Raw genomic sequence first — 24,685 nt, forward strand, 5'->3', positions numbered from 1 at the left:
ATTTGGTTACCTCTGGCTTTGTTGAATTTCCTAGCCAAGAATAAATTAAAGAATAGGGACTTACTTACAGGATGCAAGTGAGGAATATTCTCATTGCATGTTTCCTATGCTCTTTAAAAACTTACCCTTTCATTCTGTTTCCCTCCAGTGGCACGGTTGCTCTCTGATATTTGGCGTCATAGATCATTTAAAACAACATTTGCTGACTGACCATACAAATCCGAACTTTCAGACTCTGAAATGTCGCTGGAAGAACTGTGATGCTTTTTTTACTGCTAGGAAAGGATCCAAACAGGTACATCAGTGGGATTTGAGGTCAACCTGGGGTCATTTGACTGCTCAGAGCAGGGTTCAGTAAACCTTTTTTGCCTTATTAGAATGTTCACAATTGCAATAAACAGGGAGAGTGTAGGGATTTTTCTTTTTATTACTATCCAGGGATTTGGTGTATAGCTTAATGAGGTTTCAAATGAAGAATAGGTAGTTTTTGAGAAAGAGCCTAAAGAGAATGTTTTCACATGTTTCCAGTCCAGTAACTGAACCTAGAGGTTTATTACAGTGCTCTTGTTAAGAACTCATCTTTAACTGCGCAGTTCCATGTAAATTAGAGTACTGGGTCCTAACTGCCTTTCATGTATGGATCTTAGAATGTACCTGTGAAGCTCCCTAGCTTTGACCTTCTCTTGCCCTACTACCATCCTTTCTCTCATGGGCCCTTTTCCCTTTATTCCTAGGATGCTGCAGGACACATTGAACGACATGCTGAGGATGACAGCAAAATTGATTCATGAAGTTTTTTGCCTCCCATGTTGGGAAGTCTTTAGTTGAACTAATTTCACATCAGCCCCTTACACAGGCCAGTGTCTTCCCTTCCCTAGTGAATCAGGGAAGGAGAGAGTGGTTACTAGCCAGGCTTACCACTAGCATAAGTCTGGGCAGCTCTATGGGGTGATAGGTTACACTTCTAAGCTCTTGCTGGAGGTTTGTCAGATTTAAACAGATTTTTAAGGAACCATACTCTTCTGGGACAGCATGGCATATGGTAATTTATGCTACTGGTGTTCTCCAGATGATTATTAAAATACAGATCTTAATTGGCTACCCGGTTTGACCCTAATCATATGTATATTTTATTGATTTCAGTCTGTGATTTTTAGTTTCTGTTCTTATGATGGTTTAAACCTATAGGCAGGCTTTTAAGTACAAATTTGTCCAGTGCTAGATTTTTAGGATCAGTTTTAATTTCTCCTTAATTATTACAATCAGTTAATTATAACAGCTGGATATTTAAATTGGAAGCAAATAGTTCCCTTTCTTAACAATTATGTACAGTGTGTTTCTGTATTCTCTTTGTAGATAGACAGAGCTGGCTTTAAATGCTAAAGGGACACACAATAGGTTTTTAACAGTTAAAGTAACTGCTCTGCTGATTATATTTTAGGGACTCAGGCAGCAAATCACATAATGACAAGTCCTTACAGACAGTACTTCCTATTGAATTTCTGCAGATTTTGACAGAGTGCTCAGTTCAAGGCAGTGCATAGACCTAATGTCTACTTGGAAACCTCACTGTTAGACCTGGGCACTCACTGCAGGTATTGGCAGGCTGTTCGAACTGGAGGTATAACCTTTATCTCTCTTTCCAGCTCCTGACTCTCCAGGCAGGCTGTGGGTTTGAAACCTTTTCATTTACTTCATTGCCAAACCCCACTCTTCTATTCTCTGGCTGTGCCTGGACTGACAGTAGCCATCATATACTTCCTCTGGGTTCACAGGGTACTTTCCACCCACCCGCAGTACTCAAATGGGGGAGTCAGGATAAAGTATCTGAATATAGTTTTCAAGGCCTCAGGCAGGCTTCTTAAAGACCAATGTCTTGCCTTCACCTCCCCACTAGCTGGGAAGGGTGGAGTAGGATGAAGGGAAAGACCCTACCTGTCCATTGAGAGCAGCCAAATGAACAAAGCCTTCATGAGACTGCTTTGTTTTTGGATTTTCTCTGGACTCTTAAGAGAAGCCATGGAGGTGTTGCTTTCCAGCCTTTTGTTTCTAGATTCTCAAAACTCTGAAAGTTTCTACAGAGAGAGAGAGGAAAAGGGAGAAGAGCCCAGCGCCACATACCAAGCTTCAGATGTGATGCCTATTCTTTCCTAGGACTGCAGAGCATCCAGGTTTATCTCCACCCATCTTAGTGCACACACGTCTACTCACATGTCTTCACTCAGGCTCTGGGGCAGGGGGACTTCCCCAGGCGTTCATGGATAGGTTTCAAGAGGGTATCCAAACCCCCTGGAATTGTGTGTAAGACTAAGTAGGTGTTTTTTTTTCCAGGGAAGCCTCCAGTGGTTCTCACTGGATCCAAAAAAAAAAAAAACATTAAGAACTAATCTAGGAGATACATCTAGATAATGAATGGCTCCACAAGCTGTTTACTTCTGTCCTTATGAATGGCACAACTATTGAGATTGGCATGATACTTGAGAGAGAACAGAGAAGATCCTGTTGCATAAAGTTTATGTGTGCTGTTTCTGTCTGAGAGCAAGCATTCCCATCTCTCACCCCATTTCCTGTACAGGTGACCAGAGAAGCTAAGCTGTTCTGTGGGTTTGGGAATGGTGATTCCCAGGAAAGTACGTTTGGATTTATTGCTAAACCTAGCATTTTCCTTTGGGCTGTAGTGAACCCACATTTCCACGTTGGCTGGGCAGTGTGCTGAGGAAGTCTTGCATACTCTGTTGCGTAGGTGCCCTTCTGTCCTGCCTGAGGACATGTCTGAAAAGATGAGAGTGGTGGAGCCTCTGTACAGCTAGAAGGGGGTATATGAGGTGTTGGGCAGTCATGGGGAACTGTAGGTATGAACAGACTGATAGAATCAGTAAAAACTGATTTGATTTTAACTTTCACAGAATCGCGCACAGTCTGTCTGCCTTTATGTGTGCAGTTGTGGATGTTCCTTGTACATGTGTATGCGCGTGGGCACCTATACTTGTAATACTTTTTCTCATTTCACAAGAATTTTCTTTGAAGCCGTGGCAATAATGTTTTTGTTTCAAGAATGCGTAAAATTCGTTTAACACCAGGTTAGTGTATTGCCCTATATGCACTGCTGTAGCCACCTGTTTAGAAATAAAGGCACCATAAGCATCTTGACTGCTTATGGTTGTATGTTATGACTTTTAAGTGTCTTGAAAGTTATGCAAAAGTCTTGTTTTAAGTCTTCTACAATGTCTTGGCTGATTCTGGCCTTCTGTTCCCCCTCAGAGTAGAGCAGTGGCTCAGGGATTTGTGTTGGCTCTGATATTTAGTACTTAGTTGAGGAAGGCAATTGTTACATGACCTGACAAAACACAACTCATTTCTTATAAGGAATTGGAGGCCATTTTTAGAATGTTGTTTTTAATCACTTGTGTTCACTTCTGACAGCTAGAAGACAAGAGAACCATAGCATAAATCCTTTTGTGCGCATATGCTCGGGTTTTAATGGCAGTTTATTCTGATCACATATCAGTCACTTCAAGTTTTATCCTGAAGTTTTTAATCAGGTTCAAAATTTTGGTATACGGCTCTACTCAGTATAAAGCAGTTAAACACAGTATAAAGTTATCTTGATCTGATGTTACTTGAATTTGAGAGAACGTCATTGCTATTACACTCCTGCTTTTGTGGAGAATTTTTTTTCTGCCTCAGAAGAGTTAGCAGTTGAGTGTTTAGCTCCTGACCTATCTATAATTTATAGGCAACATCACTGCCATTTAAGTGATTATTTGCCTAACAAAGGGTTTTTTGTTTTTTTTTTCTTTTTGGTAGATTATACAGTGCACAACTTTAGTGACTAGGTATGTGGATGATTTGGTGGGAGTAGGTGTACAAAACTTAGCGGAATGGTATGGTATATTTTATGGAAGAGAATTCATTGGAGGGGAGATGAAAGTATATTGTGAAGTGGGATTTAAACAGCAGGTACCCTCTGGTTTGCAATTTATATACGCTGTCTTATAAATTTTGTTCCTGTTACCTAAAGGAGAACTCCTAAAACGGTTAAGAAGGCCATGCCTGCCACAATGTTAAAACAGTGATCTTATCCCTGCCCCAAATCATCAGGTTCCTCAGGATTTCGGAGAAGCTGTCTAATGGTTAGAATTAGAAGTTGTGGTAGAGATGATTTGGGTTATACTGAGTCCCATATACAAGTGGATGTGAAATCCTGATTAAACCAAACCTACTGCTTACCAGACAATAACCTCTAACCTCACCTCCAACCCCCAAGTATGTGGCCTTGCTGGGTCACATGGTGACTAACGTTTCCCAGATTTCCTCTAAATTCAAGGTAGTAGCCCAACTGAATTGGGGGAGGAGGGAGTCAAGGAGGAAAGGCTGTTGAAGATCTTCCTCCTACTCAAGAGAAATATATGCCCTAGAGCTGTGCCAGCACCCTTGGTGTCTGATTTTTTTTTTTAATTGAATATGGGTTAGAAGAATGAAATCAGATGACACTTGACTGCAAAAATGTTTATAAGCAAATAGCTTAGCCTTCTTACATTTTGGTATAAAGCTGCGAACTTCCTAACTTTGTAAAGCAAGTTATAAAGCAAATATAAGGGGAAAATAAAGTACTTTTACTAATTGTTTATTTTTGTTACCTTATCTGCATATTCATATTCATAGCCAAACCCTTCTTTTCCACATTGGTATAGAGAACAAGAAGGAAATTGGGTAGAAAATGAAAGATGGTTGTAGATATGCCACAGATCATGGTCCAGATAAGCTCGGCAGACCGCTACATATAAGGATTTGTTCAAGGTCATACAGTAGGTCAATATTAGTGGAGGAACTAGGATTAAAAACTTTATCTCTGCTCCATTACACTCAGGTAACTGGCCCCTCTGGTTATAGGTGACCCATTTTGTCTTGATCTAGACACCAACAGCTATTCCCCTTCCTTTCCTCATGTGTCTTGGAAAGTATTTGAGTGATTCCTGTGCTCAAGAAATAGCAAAAGCCATGATTAAAGTGGGGTTTAGGATTTATTTGTGTATGTGTGTATTTTCCATTGCTGTGTTCTGAAACTACGGCTCTCTATACGTGATGGGTAAGATTGGAGCTACTCATCCCTGCTATGGCTGACATCTAAATGTGAGAAAACAAAACACGATCAAGCCAGCTATACAGGTGCCTTTATTTAGATCAACTTTTTTTCAAAATGCAACCAAACTTACGAGTCAGATAACCCAAAGTGTGCAACCCTCTTCCGCTGAGCTAGCTTACTCTGGAGCAGGCCCATCCTGAAACAGGCAGAACCAAACGCTCATTGGGCTGCTGTCATGGGAGTGGGAGAATATAAAGGTGATAGAGGGCTCTAGCACCAGGAAGTGTTGAGTGCCACTGGCAAATGCTTCTGCGAACAGCCGAGGGCAAGCTAAAGGGAGTGTTTGCTTCAGAGCTGAGGCCACTCAGACTCCAAGCAAAGCTGTCACTGGACCATGGCTAGCTGAGGCAGACGGAGACACTTGCCTCCATGTGGCACAGGGACAGAGTTGTTCTCCCTACCCCATTCCTTAACTAAAGGGTGAGGCTGGGCATGACAGATGGACAGATACCCTGAGGCTGAGAAGGAAGTGAGTAGAGGAGGAACAAGACCGATGAGGTGCCTGGAGGTCTGCTGGGGGTGCAGCTACTGTGTCCTTTGAGGTAAGTGGCTCTAGCTCTGTTGGGTGAAATTGAAATCCTGAGTGATCCTGCATGGCCTTGGATGAGGCCAGCTTGGTTCAGGCGTACATGGTGAGCTGCAGCCACTGAAAGAGGAAGTCCCAAGATCAGAATGCAAACAAGAAAAGGGAGCCCAGCCCTAGGGATCTAATGGGGTAGAGGAAAGGGACAGCCCCCAGCATGCCAGACACTGGGAAGATTTTCTGAGAAGCAGCGGTGTACTGTATCCTTCCCACAGATCTCTCCTAGAAGGTACATATTTTCCAGCATAAAGTCATTGTAGAACTGAGGCCTCCCTGGAGCCTTCCCCCAGTCCTCGTTCCCGATGAGCCACATCCTGCTGAGCCGTGAGCTTCCCTTTATGTTCCTTTCCCATCCCATCCCTCCACCACCGTTGGGAAGTGAGGAGTGCATAGTGTGTCCAGTCTTCCTCATGGATTCCTCTACCTCGAATTTTAAGGTACAGGGGGATTGTACGGCTTCTATTAGGCTTTACCTCTAGAACGTTGAGTTTGATGATACCGTCACCATCCTTGTCAAATGCAGTAAAAGCTCCTGTGTGGAGAACGCACAGGCCAGAGGCCAGTTAAAGGCTCAGTCCCCCTCCACTGCTCTACCTTTTCTTAACTGTGTGCTAAGTGCTGCTCTTCAGCACAAAAATCTACCAGGCAGAGTACCACCCGTAACCCTCCCTTTGCCATCCCATTCTGAGCCTGAAGAGGCCCTTCATCTTTGTTCAGTCTGAATAGAGTAGATTGGGATTTGTCCAAGGTCATACAGTAGGTCAGTTAGTGGAGGTTCCCGCCACCACAGCTGTCGCTGCAGGAGAGGGGGCAGGAGGGGCAAAGAGAGCAAAAGGGTAGCTGTCCACTTACTGAACATGCCCTCCAGCCTGAGGAGGCAGCAGATGAAGCTGTCGAGGTCGATGTTCATGGACCTGTCTGCATAGCGCATGGTGATGATGTCGTAGAGCTGGTTGTTGAGGTGGAAGCCTGTGGGGGGAGCACAGGAGAGATGGGGTAGGCTTGGAGCCCTCAGGCCTGCGTGCTATCTCCCCTGCCTCCTGGTCACTCTGGGGCCTGGGAGAGGAAAGCGAGAAGCCCTCTCATTCCTATCTCTAGTAGGGCCCAAGTGGCTCCATCCTCCCCTCCCGTTCCTTCTCCCACCGGCTCCAGTCCGCATCCTGGCCACCCCCTTTCTTCCCCACACCTGCGTCATTGACTGCATTTCGCATCTCGTAGCTGTTGATGGTGCCGGATTGGTCTGTGTCATAGTGCTTGAAAATTTTCTGGCAATAGAAAATTTGAGGACAGAGGTCGCACACTGAATCTCTGAATCAGTCCCTTCCTCACTCCCACCTTCGTTCTCTCATCCCACCTGCCAGGCCTTAATCTTCTTCCAGAGGTGATGGAACTCTTGCAGGTTCAGTCTCCCAGAGCCATCTGTCTGGAGGAAGGAAGTCAGGGCTACAGGGCACATAGCAAAATCCCCCTGGATGGGGAGAGGGCTTTCTAGGTGGCTGTGCAGGGAAGGTAGCCCCATAGGAGAGCTTTGCCCAGGATATCCCACTCTGCCCTGTCCTGGTATTTAACACCCCCCTCTATGCTTCCTGAGTCAAAATTAATGCCTGCTCTATAACCCAGGGAACCTTTCTCCTAAGGACCACTTTCGTTAGGGCCCCAGGCAGAATCCCAGGCCTGAGGTTAAGAGCAGAGGCCAATGTTCTTCCCAACTGTACCTCCTCCAACAGCCCCTTTCAGACCAGCAGCCAGGAGGTGGTAACTCAGGGCCTCCTTAAATCTTTCCTCGGGCATGAATTTGAGCCCCTCTGCTTGACTGGGCCCCCCCACCCCATTTGTTGCCCTAGCCCCCAGAGGCTGCACAGGGGCTGATGACAGAGGCTTGGGAAGGGGTGGCAGGAAGGATACGTCCATGAGAGCAATCATGCTACGGCAGGACTCCAGCGTGAAGCCTTGTGTCTTCAGATCCTTATCTGGGAGGTATGGAGAAGAGTGAGGAGCTGCTTTCAGATAACTGGACACACACTGCCCCCCCCACCCACCTGTTTCTCACAGAGTTTGAGCCACTCACGTTTGTTCACAACTCTGTTAAGGATATTCTTGAGCTCATCTGCACAGATCTCCATGTCCTGAGGAGGTAGGGAGAAGAGAGTCATGGTTCAAGAGTACAGCAACTGATGGAGCCCAGGCTTTGCAAAACAAATCCCGGCTGTCCGTGGTTGTAAAGTCCCTGTCAGGGCTATTCTGTCGTGGGGAACCTGGGGCTCTTCTGAGGAAGACACACTGCAGCCTCAGCTGTCCAGACTGCAGTGGGCAGCTCAGAGCCACCCAGTGGGTGTGTTGCTCAAAAACTCGAGGACTTCACTTGTGGATTTCTGCGCTACACTCATACATCCTGTTTCCACCAAAAGCCAAAATGACCTCTACTGAACCATAATGAAATAGCTGGCAAATTGAGCAATTAAGGAGAGGAGTGTCTGTGGGAGTCGGGGTTGGAGGTACTCACATCGCCTGCTATTTGCCTGAAAATGTTCCCGAATTGCTGCTGTTCCTCACTTTCCTGGTCAGCACTGCCGGGCTCTGACTATGGAAGCGCAAAGGAAAACTGGTTGGTGAGGACCAGCGAGATGGACAGACCCGAGAGGAAAGTTCCTTCTGGACTGAAGGAGCCAGGTGCCTAAAACAGCCCTAGGTGGCAGCAGGAGCTGGGTACAGGGCAAATGCTCTTCTCTCTCAGCTGAACCTGGTGATCTGGAGTGAGGATCGTCTAGGCCCAGGTGACCCTTCACTCCATACCCCCGCAGCTCAGACATTCTAACCAGAGGAGGTATATTAGCTCTGCAATCATGTAGACAGCCCTCTTGGTCCTCTCCCCCCATCCACACCTGCTAGAGCCCCCTCCACTGTTTTGAGCTTGACCATCCCAACCAAACCAGCCCCAGCAGGACAGAGGGGGCCAGACCAATCTGATAGCTCCAGCTGCCTCTGTCATCAAGGCCAAATCTTCAGAGGACCCTCCTCCCCTCCCCACTCCGTTGCACGGGCACTACAGGATAGAGATAGCCCTGGGTTTATCTGTGGACTTTTGCCTCTCAGTCTATAACCTCCTGTAAGCTTTATATGACCGCCTCTCCCCCTCTCTAACACCGTCCCCTGAGCTCTGGAGGACTCCCATTTCTGGTGTCATCCCCCTTTTCCACTACTATTCTTTATCCTCCCCATTGTTAATGACACCAGGAAACAGTTGTTCCATCTCAAGTTGCTTCTGTCTTAGGCTTTGCATCCCTCTCTCTTTCCTGGCTGGATGGGCTCCAGTGGGGAGGCTCAACCTGTCCTTCCCAGGCCTAGGACCAGCTTGGTGTGGCAGCCAACCCCAAGACATTCACCCAAGCAGCATCCCAGATTTTAGGAGAACTTGATGAGAGAAAAGGTCAGTGGGACAAACCCAAACCTCTAGATGTTAAAGGGACACCCCACCCCTGTGGCCCCTCCAACCCCCATGCACCCCAAGAGGATAGACCTCAGTTGTGTGTTGGCTACCCCATTCATGCACATGCTCGGAAACCTGTGGGGATTTCGCTTGCTTATCAGGGCTTGTTTTGTCTTTGCCCTCCTCTGATTCCTGGTCCACACCCAGCTCCTTGTTGCTGTTTGCTCTGTCTGAAACGAAGATGATAGGCTGGAGAGAGGAGGGAAGTAGGGAGGGGGCAGGAAGGAGACGGATTACTGGCTGAGCGGGCACAAGGAGGCAACCTCCTTCCTGGACCAGCTTTGTCCAGTGAAGAGGGAAAGAGCAGAGCTGGGAGTTCCTGAACCTCCGTTCAACCTCCATCTCTGCCACTAACAAGCTGTGTGACTTGGGGAAAGATGCTAAGTCTCTCTGGACTTCAGTTCCTTATCTCCTCATGGTAGAATTATGAGGATTAAGCAAGGTAGTTAGTGCACATGAAAATGCTAAGAATGCTAAAAGCAGCATGATCTAGTGCAGTGGTTTTCAAGTATTTTGTAGATTTTTTTTTTCAAATGGAAGCCCTGTTCAAATTAAATTTCCCCAGAAGTCATTAAAAACAGAGCTTCTCTGCTTGATGAAGAAGGCAGAGCTCTTTTCCCTCAGCATCCCCACATCACCGTGGCAGCTACTGAGGCACCTCCAAGGAGCCTCTAGGACTCGGCAGAGGACACATTGAAAAAAGGACTCTGATTAATGGCATGGTCAGTGAGTGAGGTCAGAACACTTGGCTGGCGTCCCAGCCGTACCCCTCACATCTGAGAAATATCCTCTGGACTCGGTTTACTCATCCATTAATGGGGATGATAAAACCTGCTTTGCCTTTCTCATTGGGCTCTTATGGGGATCACATGGGATACTGAATGTAAAATTGTATTGCAAAAACATTTAAGATGCTACACAAATATAAGGGGTATTTGCCAGACATGCTCATGCAAGTGAGGAGGATATAAAAGGGTGGAGAGCAGCTGCCATGCTGTGCCAGTACTGGTTGGTGTCTACATCCCACAAGGAAAGCCAGAGGAGAAAGGCTGGGCTGGTGGCTGCAGGGCAGAGAGCAAGGGGGCAATCAGAGTCTCTCAGAGCAGAAATGGAACCTGACCGCTGAGTCCCCATTTGCCTTTCCATACTGTTCGTCTGGGACAGCACAAATGGACAGACCTATGGAAAGAGCTTCCCTGGCTTTGGCTCCCAGCAGGCCCCAAGTACCTTGGCTTGCTCTGCCTTCCAAGCAAAGGGTCTTGTTCAAGTAACTGATGCTTGTAGGGAATCCCAGAGCAAGTGGGGCTCACAGTCTGAGGCGGGGATGTGTGCCCATGGACATGGTGTGGCCATGGGGCACCTCTGCCAGGCACACATCTTGGGGCCCAAGTGTGGGTCTGGGCAACACAGGCAATAGAGTATAAGGGGCCTGCACCAGAGAGCTGAGGGCAAGAAACATGGGTTTCGGAGCAGACAAATATGATTTCCAGTTCCATTAGTTGTGTGTCCTTAGGCAAGTACTTCTGAGTCTTTATCCTCATCTATAAAAGGGGAATCATAACAGCACCTACCTTGTAGATACTGTTGTAATGAAACCAATGTATATTTTACCCCCAGCACAGTGCCTTAATATGCAGTGTTAGGTGCTTAGGTGCTCGATGACTCTCAGCTCTGGTCTGCATCAGCACCAGTGCTTGGAGGACCCCTATGACGGATCCTTCCAGACGCTGTCATGAACACTAACACCAAACCTTGTCTGATAGCCTATGGCTACGGCTCCGTGGGCTTGAGGATGCCCAAAGGTCAGTCATTTCTGGATGGCACTCTGGGTGGTCAAACCAGAATTCTAAAAGGGGCACCGTTACTGTAGGCACTACCACCCTGAAGACTATGGGGAAGTTATGGGGTGAATGGAGCAAGGATGAGGTGGTAATCTCGAGCTCCAAAACCACACAAGGGAAACAGTGCCCTTGGTCTCAGATGGAAGCTTTCATCTGAGGCCCCTGAGATGCTCTTAGCACACATGGTCACCTTTAGTGATGGTGTTCTTACAGCAAAGTGGTCTTAACCAGGACACCCAGGAGGGACTATTCCTTAAGACCCCAGGAGGGGAAGCTGCCCAGGTAGCTCTCCTCATTTCTCCCCTTTAAAGCAGTCACGTTGAGCAGCTCCTCTGGGGCTGTGCCAATGAAGCTTCTCTTCCCCTTTCCCCTTTGCCGTCTGGACACGCACAGCAAGCAGAGTCCATCAGGGCCCATGACTTAGGGGGGCTTAGTTCAGAGAGAGAGGTCACTGTCTAGGAGGGGATTTGCAACAGGCTTCACCTGGAACAAGAGCCCTGGCAGTGACAGCCCCTCTGGGCGTCCTCACCGCCCCTTCCACAGAAAGCTAAGAAAAAAGGAGGATTGGGGAGCAGGCAGGGAAATAGAGGGGGGGAGAAGGAGCCGTCCTGTCTGCTGAGCAGGCAGCTGGCATCACAAGGCCCTCACTCTCCATGGAAATCCTCACACAGCTCTCTCACTGTCCCTTGAAGAACAGAACCCATCGCCATTACCCGCAAGAATCAAGCCTTGCTTAGCTTAGCCAAACCGGTTTCTGAAAAAGAAGAGGTGCTCCTTCTGGTTTGTGCAGGACCCCCATGTCAGGCCCATTTTCACTGGAGGGCCATCTTCTCCCTCCCTCTTATGAGCGGGCAATATAACGTGGTGGTTCAGAGCACAACTGCAGAGCCAGACCTCCTGGTTCCAAGGGCTGGCTCTGCCACTTACTGGCTGTGTGGTCTTGGGCAAGTTAGTCAATCTGCCTGTAGCTTTTCTTCCTTTGAAAATGGAGATAATAGTAGTACAGGCATACCTTGTTACATTGTGCTTTGCAAATACTGCCCTTTTACAAATGGAAGGTTTGTGGCAGCCCCGTGTTGAGCAAGTCTATCGGTGCCATTTTCCCAACAGCATTTGCTCACTTTGTGTCTCTGTGTCATTTTGGTAATTCTTGCAGTATTTCAGACTTTTTCACTATTATGTTATTTGTTATGGTGGTCTGCAGTCGGTGGTCTTTGACGTTGCTACTGTGACTTGCTGAAGGGTCGGATGATAATTAGCATTTTTTAGCAATAAAGTATTTTTAATTAAGGTAGGTACTTTAGTTTTAATGCTATTGCACATTTAATAGACTACAGTATAGTGTACACGTAACTTTTATATGCACTGGGAAGCCAAAAAATTCGTGTGACTTGCTTTATTCCGATCCTCGCTTTATTGTGCTGGTCTGGAACTGAACCTGCAATATCTCCGAGGTCTGCCTGTACCAATCTGATAGAGTTGCTGTGAGGGTTGAGAGAATCCATGGAAAACACCTAGAAGGGTGCCTGGCACGTAGCCTCCGCTCAGCAAGCGTTAGCTATCGTTGCTGTGTACCCACAGATGCCACAGGAGCTCAGGGAAGGAGGTGGAGGGCTGGGGGGAGGGGGGCAAGTCCAGTGCACGCATGCTCATGCGCACGCACACGCTGTGCTCTCTGCCCACTCACCCTCTTACACCCACCTTGGTTTTTTTCTTCTTCTGCACAAGGAAAGGAAATAATAAATGCAGAATAAGTGAAAAGCAAGTTCCCAGAAAACCCAGTGGCTTTTGGCTTCCCTGTGACCTGGTCCTCAGTCTGGGGTGAGGTTCCAGGGTCCAGAAATCCAGGTCACATGGAGCCAAATGGGCCTGGAGGGTGAAAGGAGAAGAGACCTCTCCAGGCCCAGAGACTGGCGGCTGCTATGGCTTTGCTTCTGTAGTCCACTCTGCTATTGGACGTGGCCAAGGAAGGCGAGATCTTCTGGCAGATGTTTTGTATTTTTTAATGAAGTTGGTTACTAAAACACCAAAAAAAGTGGCTCACCCAAACTGGCCTGCAAATGAATTTTATTTGACTTTTTTTGGTAAAATGAGAAGGTCTGGCAGGCTGCACGGGCCTGTGGCCCCCTGTGACAGCAATCCAGGGAGCTGGGAGCAGCAGCTCTCTGCACCCTCCAGATTGCTGCACGCACCGCCACACCAGTTGTCTCTCCGACACTGAAACCAAGTGCCAGTTGACAACTACAGGCGAATATACCAGCGTAGGGACACCAAAACCCCCACGCCTGCCTGCTCCACTCCGGTAGGTGACCTGCCAGTCCCCGGAAGCTTTTCAGTTTGCAACGTCTGATAAATACACTGATTACTGACATTCAAAAGACGAGACTAGCACCAAATGCACTTAATACTAAAACCAACATCTGTGATAATTCAGAAGGCACTTGGAGATCTGCCGCTAGCACAGGGTCAGGATTAGAACCATGAGTGTCACTACCCAGAAGATGACTCAGTGGGGCATTTGCTGTCCTCTTATTGGCCCAGGACACACCCACAGAACACAAGGGACAATTAATTAGCCAGAGCCCAAAGTCCAAGGCAGTCACAAGACTCCTCAACGCAAGGAGACCCCAACACACACCAGCTCTGTGCATCTAACCCTGGGCCTCCCACCCTGGGGGGGACAGGCCTCGGCATGGGATGGGGGAGAGAGCCTGAGTCTGGGCTCAGAGAATCTGGATGTGAGTTCCAGCCTTGCCATTTACAAGCTCTGTGAATTCAAGGGAGCCCTTTAACCCCACTGAGCCTCTGCTTCCTTACTTGAAAATCAGGGAGAATGACCTTATTATTACATCTCAGAAACCTTGCAAGGATCAAGTGAGATGACACATGTGAGAAGTACCTTGTAAGATGTAAAACACATGAACAATAATCACCATTTAAGGGCCCGTGCTTTGCCAGACCCTTCATGTACATGATCTCATTGATTCAAAGCTCACAAAAGCCTTGCAAGGCACATATTACCATCCCTATTTTACAGGGTAGGAAACTGAGTCAGACGAGTTACATAACTTGTCTAGGTCACAGAGCTGGCAGGTGGAGGACCCGGGTTTTGACACGGACTCAGAGCCAGTGTAGGGCTGCTTTTTTTCTATGTGAGATTCTAACTCAGAATCCAGAGCTGGCCGCTGCTGTTGTCATCCCTTCCTGTGGCCTTGATCCCCCCCCAATTGTTCAAACTGCTGCTCCTTCTATGACTCTCTTCTGTCCTTCTAGCCCCTGGACTAACTAAATATCCCCAGGACGTAAGTCCCATGACTTCAGGCCATGCCACACAGAAGTTGCAGTAACACGGAGTAATTGCTCTGCACACCCCAGACTCCCACGTCCCTCTGCTGATACCCACTCTCCCCTCCATCACCCGCCTGTGCCCTGGGCCTTCTCACACGTAAGAGCCAAACCACTTACCACTGGCCGATCCACGGAGATTGTATTCTCAACTTCCCTGTGAGGAACACAAACATGAGGGTATCTCAGCGTCACCAGGAGTAAGTAGGAAGCACAGAGGGGATTTGCTCAGGTCACCTGGCTGCTCAGAGGCTGCTCAGAGTCAAGTTGGCACTGACCTCAAGAGAACCCCAGGAACTAACATCCTCCACCACAGGTATCATTCCCTGCAGCCAAGTGCAGACACAGAGCTTCTTGTTGGCTTTGTCCAGATTTCCCCAAATGCATTACCCAGCCACCTATCCATGGACCTTGTGCTTCTTTTAGGGACAGAGGTCAAAGTGGCAGGACCTATGAACTCACCTCTGATGACCAAGAGGGCAGGATGTGGCCTTGCTGCCCTCCCTGGTCATCCTAATCCTAAAAGTTCAATCAACTCCAACTGCTCCTATCCCTCTTCCCACCTTATTCTTTCTCCTTATCACTTATCTAAATCTAATATACTCTGTATGCTTTCTCCTGTACATTGTCGTCTCATGCTAGAATGTTAAGCTCCATGAGGGCAGGGATTTCCTTCTGTTTAATTCACTGCTGTGTCCTCAGTGCCTAGAGGAAGAGTGCCTGGGACATAGCAGGTGCTCGATAACTATCTGTGGGATGGATAGATGTAGGGGAGAAGTGGCCAGTGGCTTGGGAACAGGGGAAGAGGTACAGCCTGGTCAGCATATCCCAGGACTCCTGGAGGAGACCTGTCCAGCTGCCTCACACCTCTAATCTCTGGAATGGGCCATGTGGGCTCTTAGGGGGAAAAGCCAGGCTGGGACTCACTCGGAGAGGTTCCTCTTTTCAGAGAAGACCCGGAGGATGAATTCCCCCTCCTGGTGGGGCTCGTAGGTGGAGGGCACAATGACGTACTCGCTGGGAGGCAGGCGGAAGCGCTCAGACACCTCCCGCATGTTGATGTAGGTTTTGCTCCTGGCCTTGGAGGCGTTGTACAGGAAGAAGTCCTTCTGCAGGTGCTGCTTGTTCCCGTGCATCTGAGGGAGAGAAGAGCCCAAGGGACCTGAGCCCCTCGGGAGGGATGCCCTGTCCTGCTCAGTCCTCCTCCAGGGAGTCCTCCTTGCCGATTCCCTGGTCACCCATTTCACAGTCATGGCCTACCGACTTCTGATTCCTAAGGCCTCGAATAGTTCAACATCCCTGGAGCTCCCTACTCCATCCATATCCCCTTCCTTTTATGTTGTGATCCAGAAGTGTCAACTCTGGCATCCCCCACTCAGGGCCACTTACCAGAACTGCCGCTGCTTAGCTCCAGATCACCTCCAGGCTGGGGAAGGACCCCAAGGAGGCAGGGGGAGCTGAGCTGGGGTCTGAGGGAAGCCATCCCTCCACCCCAAAGAGGGCAGTCAGCCTCAGAATGTGTCTGTGTGAGTGTGAGCGAGTGTGTGAGTGTGCGATGGTCTCTGGCGGGAGGGGTGAAAGGGCACATTGTAGGGGCGGTGGTCAGGAGGCCATGCAGTACCCTGAGGCCCTGGCTCTGGAGTTGAGTAATGAGGGCAAGGCCCTCTCCTATCGTAGTCCTGCCCACAAACCCCACAGGAGGCTCCCCGATGTGCCACAGGTGGACACAGGCCCCCAGGTAACGCTGCACGCACTGCTGGCTGCTCCACTTCTGTACCTCTTTGGGAACCTTGGGGAGAAACAGAAAAGGAAGGTGCTCAGATTCTGTGATTTCAGATCTGAATGGGGATGGAAAGCTTGCCAAAAGGGCATGCTAGCAATCATAGAGCAAATGCAGGGGTCTGGCTCCCCGTGTACCTACCTGGAGAGCCCTGGCCCCCCTCCACCTCCCCTAGACGGGGGGTTTTTTCCACTCGTTACAAACTTCTAAGAGGTTCTGACACAAGTGGGCCCGATATCAGGAGTTTGTGGGGGGGGGTCATGGGTATTGGGAAAGCCGGGGGACCCCTCGGGAAGCCCCCTGAAAGCCTCCTTCCTGAAAAGGTGGTCTGAAGCTGATCAGGGATGGTGCACCTCGTAGATGGCGAAGCCGATGGTGAAGAGGTTGGCCCCCAGCTTCCGGTCCTTCCGCCGGTTCTTCTGCATCAGGGCCACCAGGAAGCTGCAGATCACCTCGGACTCGTCAGGGTCGTCATCCTCCTCCAGGAGCTTCAGACGGTACTGAGGGTTGGTCCAGAAAGTGTCTGTGCCCCGCAGAAAGGAATTGTACATTCAGATCTGCCTCTCAGAGACAAGGCAGGATGGGAGATGAGACAGAGGGAACCTATTTATCTCTATCCCACCACACCTAGGTGCTCAAATATGTACGGGAAAAAACTGATCCAGGCATTTGTCTAATTATTTGGTGTGTGGGGGGTAGCCTTTACACCTTTATGCAGATGGAGCTGCACTGATGCCTGCGTGGCTCCTCCTTCATCTCTGAACTTTCATTCTCTGTCTTTGCTGATGGTTTCACTTTCCTCACCTCTCTCGTCAGTGTTGTTGGTCCCTGGGATTTGGTCCTAGGCCTCTTCTCTCACCCCATCATTCTACCTCCCTAGGCTGTCTTATCAACTCCCACTTTCGAACTGCTCCTTGCATGCTGGTGACACTTGAGCTGCAGATCCCAGCCTCAATCTCTCTTTTGACTCTCTCCCTTTGTCCCTTTTATCTTTCTTTTTTTCTTCCTCCCTCCCTTCATTCCCTTCTTCCCTCCTTCCCTCCTTTCCTTTCTCTCTTCTTTCCATCCTTTCTTCCTTCCTTCCACAAATCTATATTGAGTCCCTATCATAGAGTCAAGTACCATTCTTATCTATGCATCCAGTTCTCTATCACACATCTTCACCTGGATATTTACAGGTGCCTCAGACTTCCCATGTCTCAAAGTAAACTCCCCTCCCTCCCCTCCCCTCCCCACAACCGACTCCATCCAAAAAAACAAACAAAAAAAATCACCGATTGTTTTTCTCTTGTGTGTTTCATGTTACCTCCCTGGCACCATGTGCTCAGGCCCCCAGAGTGGGAATCTTGAAGTCGTTCTTCCATCTCCACATCACCCAGTATTCCCTCCCCTCAACCTGTCCCATCCACCCCCATCTCTGCTGCTCCTGACTTGGCCTAGGCTTTCCTCATCTCTGGCTTGAATTCTTGCAGAAGCTGCTAACTCAGTCCTCCAGTCCCATCCTCAGCATTATGAACACAATCCTGTTCTGACATAATAACCTGCTTAAAGGTTGTTACCAGCTCCTTAATGCAAACTCCTCAGCATGGAGGTGTCCTTCTCGGTAAAATGGGGACAGTTTAATAAGATAATGTGTGTCTGGGACTTCGTAGAGACTCAGCAAATGCTAGTTAATACTCTTCTACCTGGAACTTGTTCTGCTTGGACCCTTCCCCCATCCAGAGCATCTCCCACCTGGGAAGTTGCGGCAGCCTCCAGCAGAGCAGCCCCTCACCCAGCGGCCCTCGTTCACGGACACTGTCCAAGTCTGAAGCTTGTCGGACTCCAGGGCATCAGCTGTGAGGTTGCAGATCTCCAGCTTTGTGAAATGGTAGATGAAATCGTCATAGGACATCCTGAGAGGTTGGAAGAAGAGAGAGACCCATATGGGAGGCTGGGAAAGGTAAGACTCCAGGGCTAACATAGCACAATGAAATAGTCCAGAGCCACTTGGTCATGATCCTAGAGAGGACCCTGTCCTTCCTTTTTAGGGTCAGTACTATCAGTTCTGATGTATCCCTTGCAATAACGACTCAAACTCATGTGTTCTTGATGGGAGAGCTTGGCAGCAATTCAGTTCTCCAAAGTGTTACTGTGTGCCCCTCCACCGGGCTCAGGCACTGGGCCAGGGGAAAGAGAGATAGTTGGGGAAGGACAGACGATGAAACAAGCAATTTTAAAGGTGGTGAGTATCACAGATAAATTAATCACAATCCTGAGGAAAACAAGGGGATCCTGAAGAAAGTTCCCTTTAATCTGAGACTTGAAGGCTGAGTAGAAATGATCTGAGTGAGGGTGAGGAGGGCATTGACTGAGCAGAGTAAGCAGAGCTTCCTCGGCTCAGGAAACGGCCCCGCGGAGGCCGGGAGGGAGCAACGTGTGTGGTGGAGGGGCACAGAGAGGTGGGAGCCACAGCGTGCTGGCCCGGTCCTGGGCTCAGTCATCACCATGACTCTTGGGCTCCTCTCAAAACCTCAGTCTTGCTGGGTCTCTGGCTGGATTTGGAGAACAGGGCCCAGATGTCCCAAGGGCTGGAATCTGACGGCCTCTGTCCGGGGATGGAGGCTTGAGATTTCAGCTCCCACCCCGTCCCTTACCCTGTAGGGTCCTCTTGGGTCCTGGACTCACCAGAACTCTCCATCCTCCGTGACCTGGTGTTGCAGACGGGCCTTCTCGTTCTTGTCCACAAAGCTCCAGTTCTTCCAACTGGAGGGAGAGTGGAGGAGTTAGGGAAGGAAAAAGAAAGGGAAGGCCTGGTGTGAGTTGGGACAGGAGGTGTCAGAGAAATATGAATAAGTTCAGAGAATAGGTCATCTCCAAACTGCAGCCAGTGTGAACCATCGAAATGCAAATCTGATCTGATACCCTCAGTGTAAAACCCAATAATTGCTTCCCACCATCCTCAGGATTAAGACCACACTTTTTGAATGGTTTATAAGGGCCTGACTCTTCTCTGGCTGAATCTTTAACCGTTCCTCACACTTTAAAGTTAGGAGTTGGGCTCTGGAAATAGGTAAACTGGGATTTCAATTTAATCATACCAGTACTAGCTGTAACCTTGGGCAAGTCACTTCACCCCTCTCAGCTTCTGTTTTCTCAACTGCAAAGGGGGAATGATTATATCACCTACTCACAGGGCTGTGATGAGCAAGAAATGAAATAACGCATGCAAAACTTTTAGAACAGACCCGTCATCTAATAAGTAACTGTCTGAGTTACTGAGAGAAAGACCAGACATGTAAACTTCTCCTTCCTCCTGCCACCCCACGAAACATCCCAGTTTTATGTTTTAAAAGGCTGGGCAGTTTTACACACTCTTTCTCTCGAAGAAGGAGGAAATAAAGCACATTTGTGTTTCAGGCATGTGGAGGAGAATGAAACTAAACTAGTTTGGAGAGGTAAGGGATTGAGGAAGTGCTTGGAACCAGGGAATACCGGAGGGGAAGTGGAGATTCCTGAGACCAGCAGGAGGGGCACAGTGGCGGGGAGTTGGGGGGAGGGTCTCCTTGTGTGACTGAGGCTGGGCCCCACTAGTCAGTGACCCCTGCAGTGGAGGTGTTGGCAGCAAGTGAGTTAAGGCCGGACACCAAGATCTGAGACTGGAGGACACAGCGAGGGTCCCTGTGGGTGACTCGGGTCAGTGGAGTGGACAACTGATGGGGCACCGAGGGCCTTCCCAGAGCAGAGAGCCCAGTTCAAATGCCACTTCCTCCAGGCAACTTTCTCCCTTCCTGTCCCACCCAGACCAGGAGAAGGGCTCCCTCTCTGTGACCCTTACCATAGCATTTCTCTCAACGATCAGTGTTTTTCTGTCCTTCCCACTGGACCTTAAAGCCCACAGGGCAGGCCCTGAATCTCTGCATTCATTTCTAAGTCCCCAGACAGTAGCATGGGGCCTGGCACATACTGCACACTGAGGAACTGGGGATTTGTTGCGCGATAAGAGAAGGGAACGGTAAGGAGACCAGGATCAGCACCTTATCGGTCTACCAGGCGAGGCTGCCTGCTCACGGAAGGGCCCCAGTGCTTAGACCTGTGCTTGGGATTCAGTAGGTGCTCAGCGAATACTTGCTAAGTGAATGAATGGCCGAATGAACCAGTAATTAGGGTGCCCTGAGATAAGAGGTATGTGGAGGTAAGCCAGGGGCTGAAGGACACACACAGCCTGGGTGTGGTCCTTCCCAGCTGCTGAGTCCTGCTCTCCCGCCTTGGGAATAAAGGAGCTCCAGGGCCTACTCTCCAACCAGAGAGGCGGAGTCAGGAGCCAGTGATTGGGGTGGGACAATAGAGGCTTTGTGAACCTTCTGGAGCCTTCATAAGAGCTTCCCCAGGTGTGCTATTTTTGCTGCCCCCAGTCACTTGCTCTCAGTGATAAGCAGTAAATTTCATGCAAAGGGCCTGTGCATCTCTTTATGGGGATAGTGAGGGAGAGGAAATCTTAGCACTGGTTAAGCGCTCTCCTGGCACAGCCGCATTTTCTCCTCATAACAGCCCACCGGGTAGGTGCTAACGTTGTTCCCATTTTACAGATAAGGCAACAGAGATTCCGAGAAGGGAAGTCACCTGTCCAGTCCAGACCCCTGCATCAAGACTCCCCTCCTGCCTGGACCTAGCCCAGGCTTTCTAGACATCTTTCCTTTCCAGACAGTGGCCATCAGCAAGCTCTCTGGATCCCAGGTTCCCGTGGCTCTGCTCCCAGCCCTTCCTGAAGCCCACGTCCCCTCTTCTCCTCTGCGGATCCTTGGTTTTAAGGGTGATTTTAGACCAAGCATTTGTAGTACTCTTGTGGCTCGGTACCCAGCCCTGCCTTGCCCCAGGCCTCGTTGTCCCCTATTCGTGGGGTCCCCGCACCCACCTGTCACTCCAGGATCCATTCCACTCCACCTGGCCCCAGGGGTTCCGCAGCCGCACCAGCTTCACTTTCTCACCCTTGTACAGGGCCTTGAGCAAAGAGAAAAAGCTTTCTCCCTTTGGGCCCTTTCTGAAAGGGGGTCTTCTGTCTTGCCCTGAGGGCTGGGGTGGGAGTGGGGAGAGAATCCTGTACAGGGGCCTGTCCTGCCTGGCCCCGGTCAAGGACACTAATCACAAGTCCCCTGTGGAATGGCAGGGTGATGGGTCAGAACCTTAGGGCTGAGTCTGCAGGAGTCAGGCTTGGCCACCACCTTGCCGTCTTCTAAGAAGTGATTTTCCCAGTGAACATCTGGCCATTCAGAGCTTTGGGAGATGAGGCAGGGAATATAATGTAGGGCTCTGCTAGCACAAGTTGCCTCTGTGTGAATTAGATAAAACGCCCCTGCTGGCTGAGGAACTATAGAAAATGTCCCTTCCAGATGGATCAATCAGAAAAAGGGGCCCTTCCTCCTGTCTGCTGCATGGGCTGCTGCAGACGACTGCCCCTCTCTGCCCATCTCTGTGAACAGGGCACAACTCGCCCAATTGTGCACAAGGGGCCTGACAAGGTTCCTGTCTGTGACGTGACCCAGTGAAGGCCAGACATCCCAGGGGAAGCAAAACCTTGGAACTGACCATGAAAAACAAGGAACACAAGAGCCCATGATATCAACTTCATAAAACCAAAGTGCTTTCTATTTGTTCTTTGGAAATGTTGGGGCAATTGCTATCTTTAGCACTAAAAACAAACATAAACTGAGCACCATCTTGTGGCAAGATCCACCTGCCAGTCCCAGTGGTCTCCTCCAACCCCAGGCGCTCGGCCTGAGTTCCTGATTGGAGGCAAATTCTACAGATGTGAAGGGACACAGAAAGCCAAGTCCTGACTTCGGGAGGTTCACCCAAGTAGCCCCTCAAGTCCCGTCCCGCCGAGTCCCGCCAGGCTCACCTCCTCCAGCCCAGTGACTGAGTAGGCGTGGCCTTTGACCAGCCCGCAGGCCATTCTTGTCTCGTACTGAACTGGAACAATCGTCTGTGGAGTGAAAACCAGACAACTTGTCAGGGGTTGCTGCCTGAGACAAAGTTCACACTGGTTCATGTCCTGGGTTCTGCGAGGACGAGGACTCCTCCGCGCCCTGGAAGTGTGCCTCCCAGCCATGAGAAGGCCCTCACTAGCCCTTTCAGAGAGCCAAGAAGATGCAGCCCAGACAAGTGGTTTCCCCAGACCGTCGGAGAGCGACATGGAGCTGGGGCACGAGGTGGGTGAGAGCGTGCCTGGCCCTCCTTTCTGGATCCCTTGGGGTCCTGCAGAGGAGGAAGTGGGGGCAGATGAAGGCTGCCCTGGATTGGGCTCCCCTTCCCCTGAGCCCACCCAGGATTGACTATTCCTGGAAGAGAAAGGGATTGGGAAGAGGGGGTTAGACGAAACATGTAGGTCTAACCCTTTATCTTCACATCCCCTCACTTCCTCCACACACCCCCAGAACATGCTCAAGAAATCAAAAGCGCCCAGGGAGAGAATTCTGAGGAGGCCAGAGGAGAGTCCTGCTGAGACATGACCATGCCTCAGGGAGCAGGGGTAGTTCCTCCATTTGAGATTTGCAGCCACAGGAGATCCTGGGCAGAGGGGTAGGATCACCAAAGCCCAGTGAGCCCTAGACGGATCTCTGTGGCTTCACTTTGCCTGATAGCATAACAGCTTTAAGAGGAGCAGCCTGGAGGCCTTTTCAAGGTGAGGGGTGTGTGGAGGGCCAGGGCTTTTTGCATCTCAGCCTCTTCCAGATTCCAGTCTTTATAGGACCCAGACCATGCTGAATAGAAAGGGAGGGGGGCAGGAGATGCGTGCATCTCTCAGTTCTAGGTGGTGGGGGGAGGGGAGGGGGGGAGGGAGCCACTTGAAATGACTCTTGTGGCATTACTTATGCATACCTAGCTATTCCACTGCTGGCCATCTGTCCTAAGGAAATCATCATGGACAGACACAAAGATGTATCTTATAGGATGTTCATCGTAACATTTAAACGTAATAGCCAAGACCAGAAAAAGAAAACAATCTAAATTCCCAATAATAAGGTATTGGGTAGATAAATTATAACTTATTAGCATGGTGGGATATTGTGCAGCCACTAAAAAAAATGTTAGAGGAGACACATTAAGAATATAATTCTCATTGCCACATTCGGAATATAAAGCTAACTGAAAAAAAGCATGCTGCAAAGAGGTACATACAGTATGACAGCTATTTTAAAATAAAAATTTAGTTTAATAGTATGCATAGAAAAATACTAGAAGGACGTATACCAAACGTTATTATCCTTAGATGGGGAAAATAATAGCTTAATTTTTCTTCTGCTTTACTCCATGGCACGTATTACTTCTAAAAGTACTAGAATATAAGCTCTGGGGCGGGGGTGTTGGGGGGAGACTGCTTGTTCACTAGAATCCTAAACAAAGCGGAGAGAATTTTCTGTGTTTGCTAGAAGAGTGCCTAGTGCCTAGTAGGAGCTCAATAAATATGTGTTGCATACATAAATGAACAAATTAGAAGGAGAGAAGTACTTTAAAATGAATGAAGTCTCTCTTGTATTTCTGTCTGTTAATTCGTTATCAGAGAAACTGCCTGGACCATGGAGTTTGAAGGACCTCCCACAGAGATTCCCTCCAAAAGCTGCCTCCCGCACCTTCCTCAGGAACCTTGGAGAGGGCAAGTTATTCCAACCCAGACCCTTGGAAGGCCTCAGGAGGAGCCTGTGTGTGAGGTGCTGGCTGCTGAGGAAGGTTTGACACCACATACAACAGGGCTGGGTCATGCAGGTGGGAGGGATGGTCAGCCCTGACAATCAGAGGCGTACACACCCGGGTTGGTCTGTCATCTGAGAATCCCTCAGGGATGAGGTCTGAATCCCTGAGATGCGAGTTATTCATATTCCTCACCATCCGCTCAATCAAGTCCCTCATGTTCAGACCAGAAGGAGAGGTTCCATAGGTCATGTTTGTGCCATCCTGAGGCCCGACGGGGAGGGCAGGGGAAGGGGTGGGAGAGAAAGCAAACAAAGGAGGGTGATAGAAAGGGAAGGAGAGAGAAAGAAGGGAGGGGACAGACAAAAGAAAAGAGTAGAGATAAGTAGAGCATGAATGCAGAAAAGATGGAGAACAGTGGTGCAGAAAGAAAATGTTCATCCATGGGTGCTTTACGCTGGCTCATCTTCCCAAGCTTCCCCATCTACTGGGTGTACTAGGAGAGGAAGGAACAGGAATTTAGCTTGGGGCTCTTCTTCAGCAATGGAAATCGCCAAGACTATTATACATTGAGCAGCCCCCAGGAAAGGTGTGTCTCCTGGCCAGTCTGCCATTCCCTTACTCTTGGCTCTGGTCTCAGTTCACACCACTTTGTTGCACAGGCTGAGTTTCTCCCAGATTACAACACAAAGCCCGTATCCCAAGTGAGAGATACAATCAAAGCTCAATGACCGGGAGGCTTTCTTAGGGAACTGGTGGGCTCAGGTCCATAAGCCAAGTGTGTGGCCAGCTTAATAGTGGCATGCTGGGACTGAGAAACACTGACCACAGAGGC

General features: G+C 49.2%; 2 protein-coding genes across 15 annotated transcripts in view; one reads left to right on the forward strand and one right to left on the reverse strand.

Moving 5' to 3' along the window:
- The window catches only part of ZNF106 (zinc finger protein 106), a 62,020-nt gene extending 57,392 nt beyond the window's left edge, over positions 1-4,628 (forward strand). For all 13 annotated transcript variants that reach the window (XM_089904759.1, XM_089904779.1, XM_089904763.1 and 10 more), the window contains 2 exons: positions 149-295; positions 735-4,628. In XM_089904759.1, coding sequence (XP_089760885.1) covers positions 149-295; positions 735-791 — 204 coding nt within the window. In that variant the 3' untranslated portion in view covers positions 792-4,628. The remainder of the gene's footprint in view (positions 1-148; positions 296-734) is intronic.
- The window catches only part of CAPN3 (calpain 3), a 49,398-nt gene continuing 28,961 nt past the window's right edge, over positions 4,249-24,685 (reverse strand). The window contains exons 6-24 of one of the 2 annotated variants that reach the window (XM_089904970.1): positions 23,968-24,114; positions 22,061-22,144; positions 21,077-21,162; positions 18,850-18,927; positions 17,917-18,077; positions 16,536-16,705; positions 16,180-16,191; positions 15,330-15,538; positions 14,523-14,559; positions 12,759-12,776; positions 9,247-9,405; positions 8,233-8,310; positions 7,798-7,855; positions 7,635-7,699; positions 7,084-7,152; positions 6,916-6,994; positions 6,582-6,698; positions 6,203-6,261; positions 4,249-5,792 (exon numbers count right to left, since the gene is read on the reverse strand). In XM_089904970.1, coding sequence (XP_089761096.1) covers positions 5,766-5,792; positions 6,203-6,261; positions 6,582-6,698; positions 6,916-6,994; positions 7,084-7,152; positions 7,635-7,699; positions 7,798-7,855; positions 8,233-8,310; positions 9,247-9,405; positions 12,759-12,776; positions 14,523-14,559; positions 15,330-15,538; positions 16,180-16,191; positions 16,536-16,705; positions 17,917-18,077; positions 18,850-18,927; positions 21,077-21,162; positions 22,061-22,144; positions 23,968-24,114 — 1,713 coding nt within the window. In that variant the 3' untranslated portion in view covers positions 4,249-5,765. The remainder of the gene's footprint in view (positions 5,793-6,202; positions 6,262-6,581; positions 6,699-6,915; positions 6,995-7,083; positions 7,153-7,634; positions 7,700-7,797; positions 7,856-8,232; positions 8,311-9,246; positions 9,406-12,758; positions 12,777-14,522; positions 14,560-15,329; positions 15,539-16,179; positions 16,192-16,535; positions 16,706-17,916; positions 18,078-18,849; positions 18,928-21,076; positions 21,163-22,060; positions 22,145-23,967; positions 24,115-24,685) is intronic. The other variant, XM_022587371.2, reaches the window with a different exon arrangement.

The sequence above is a fragment of the Delphinapterus leucas genome, chromosome 2, assembly GCF_059928025.1.
Source record: "Delphinapterus leucas isolate spDelLeu-1000000601 "Yukka" chromosome 2, BTC_Dleu_Yukka2, whole genome shotgun sequence".
Classification (NCBI taxonomy): Eukaryota; Metazoa; Chordata; class Mammalia; order Artiodactyla; family Monodontidae; genus Delphinapterus; species Delphinapterus leucas.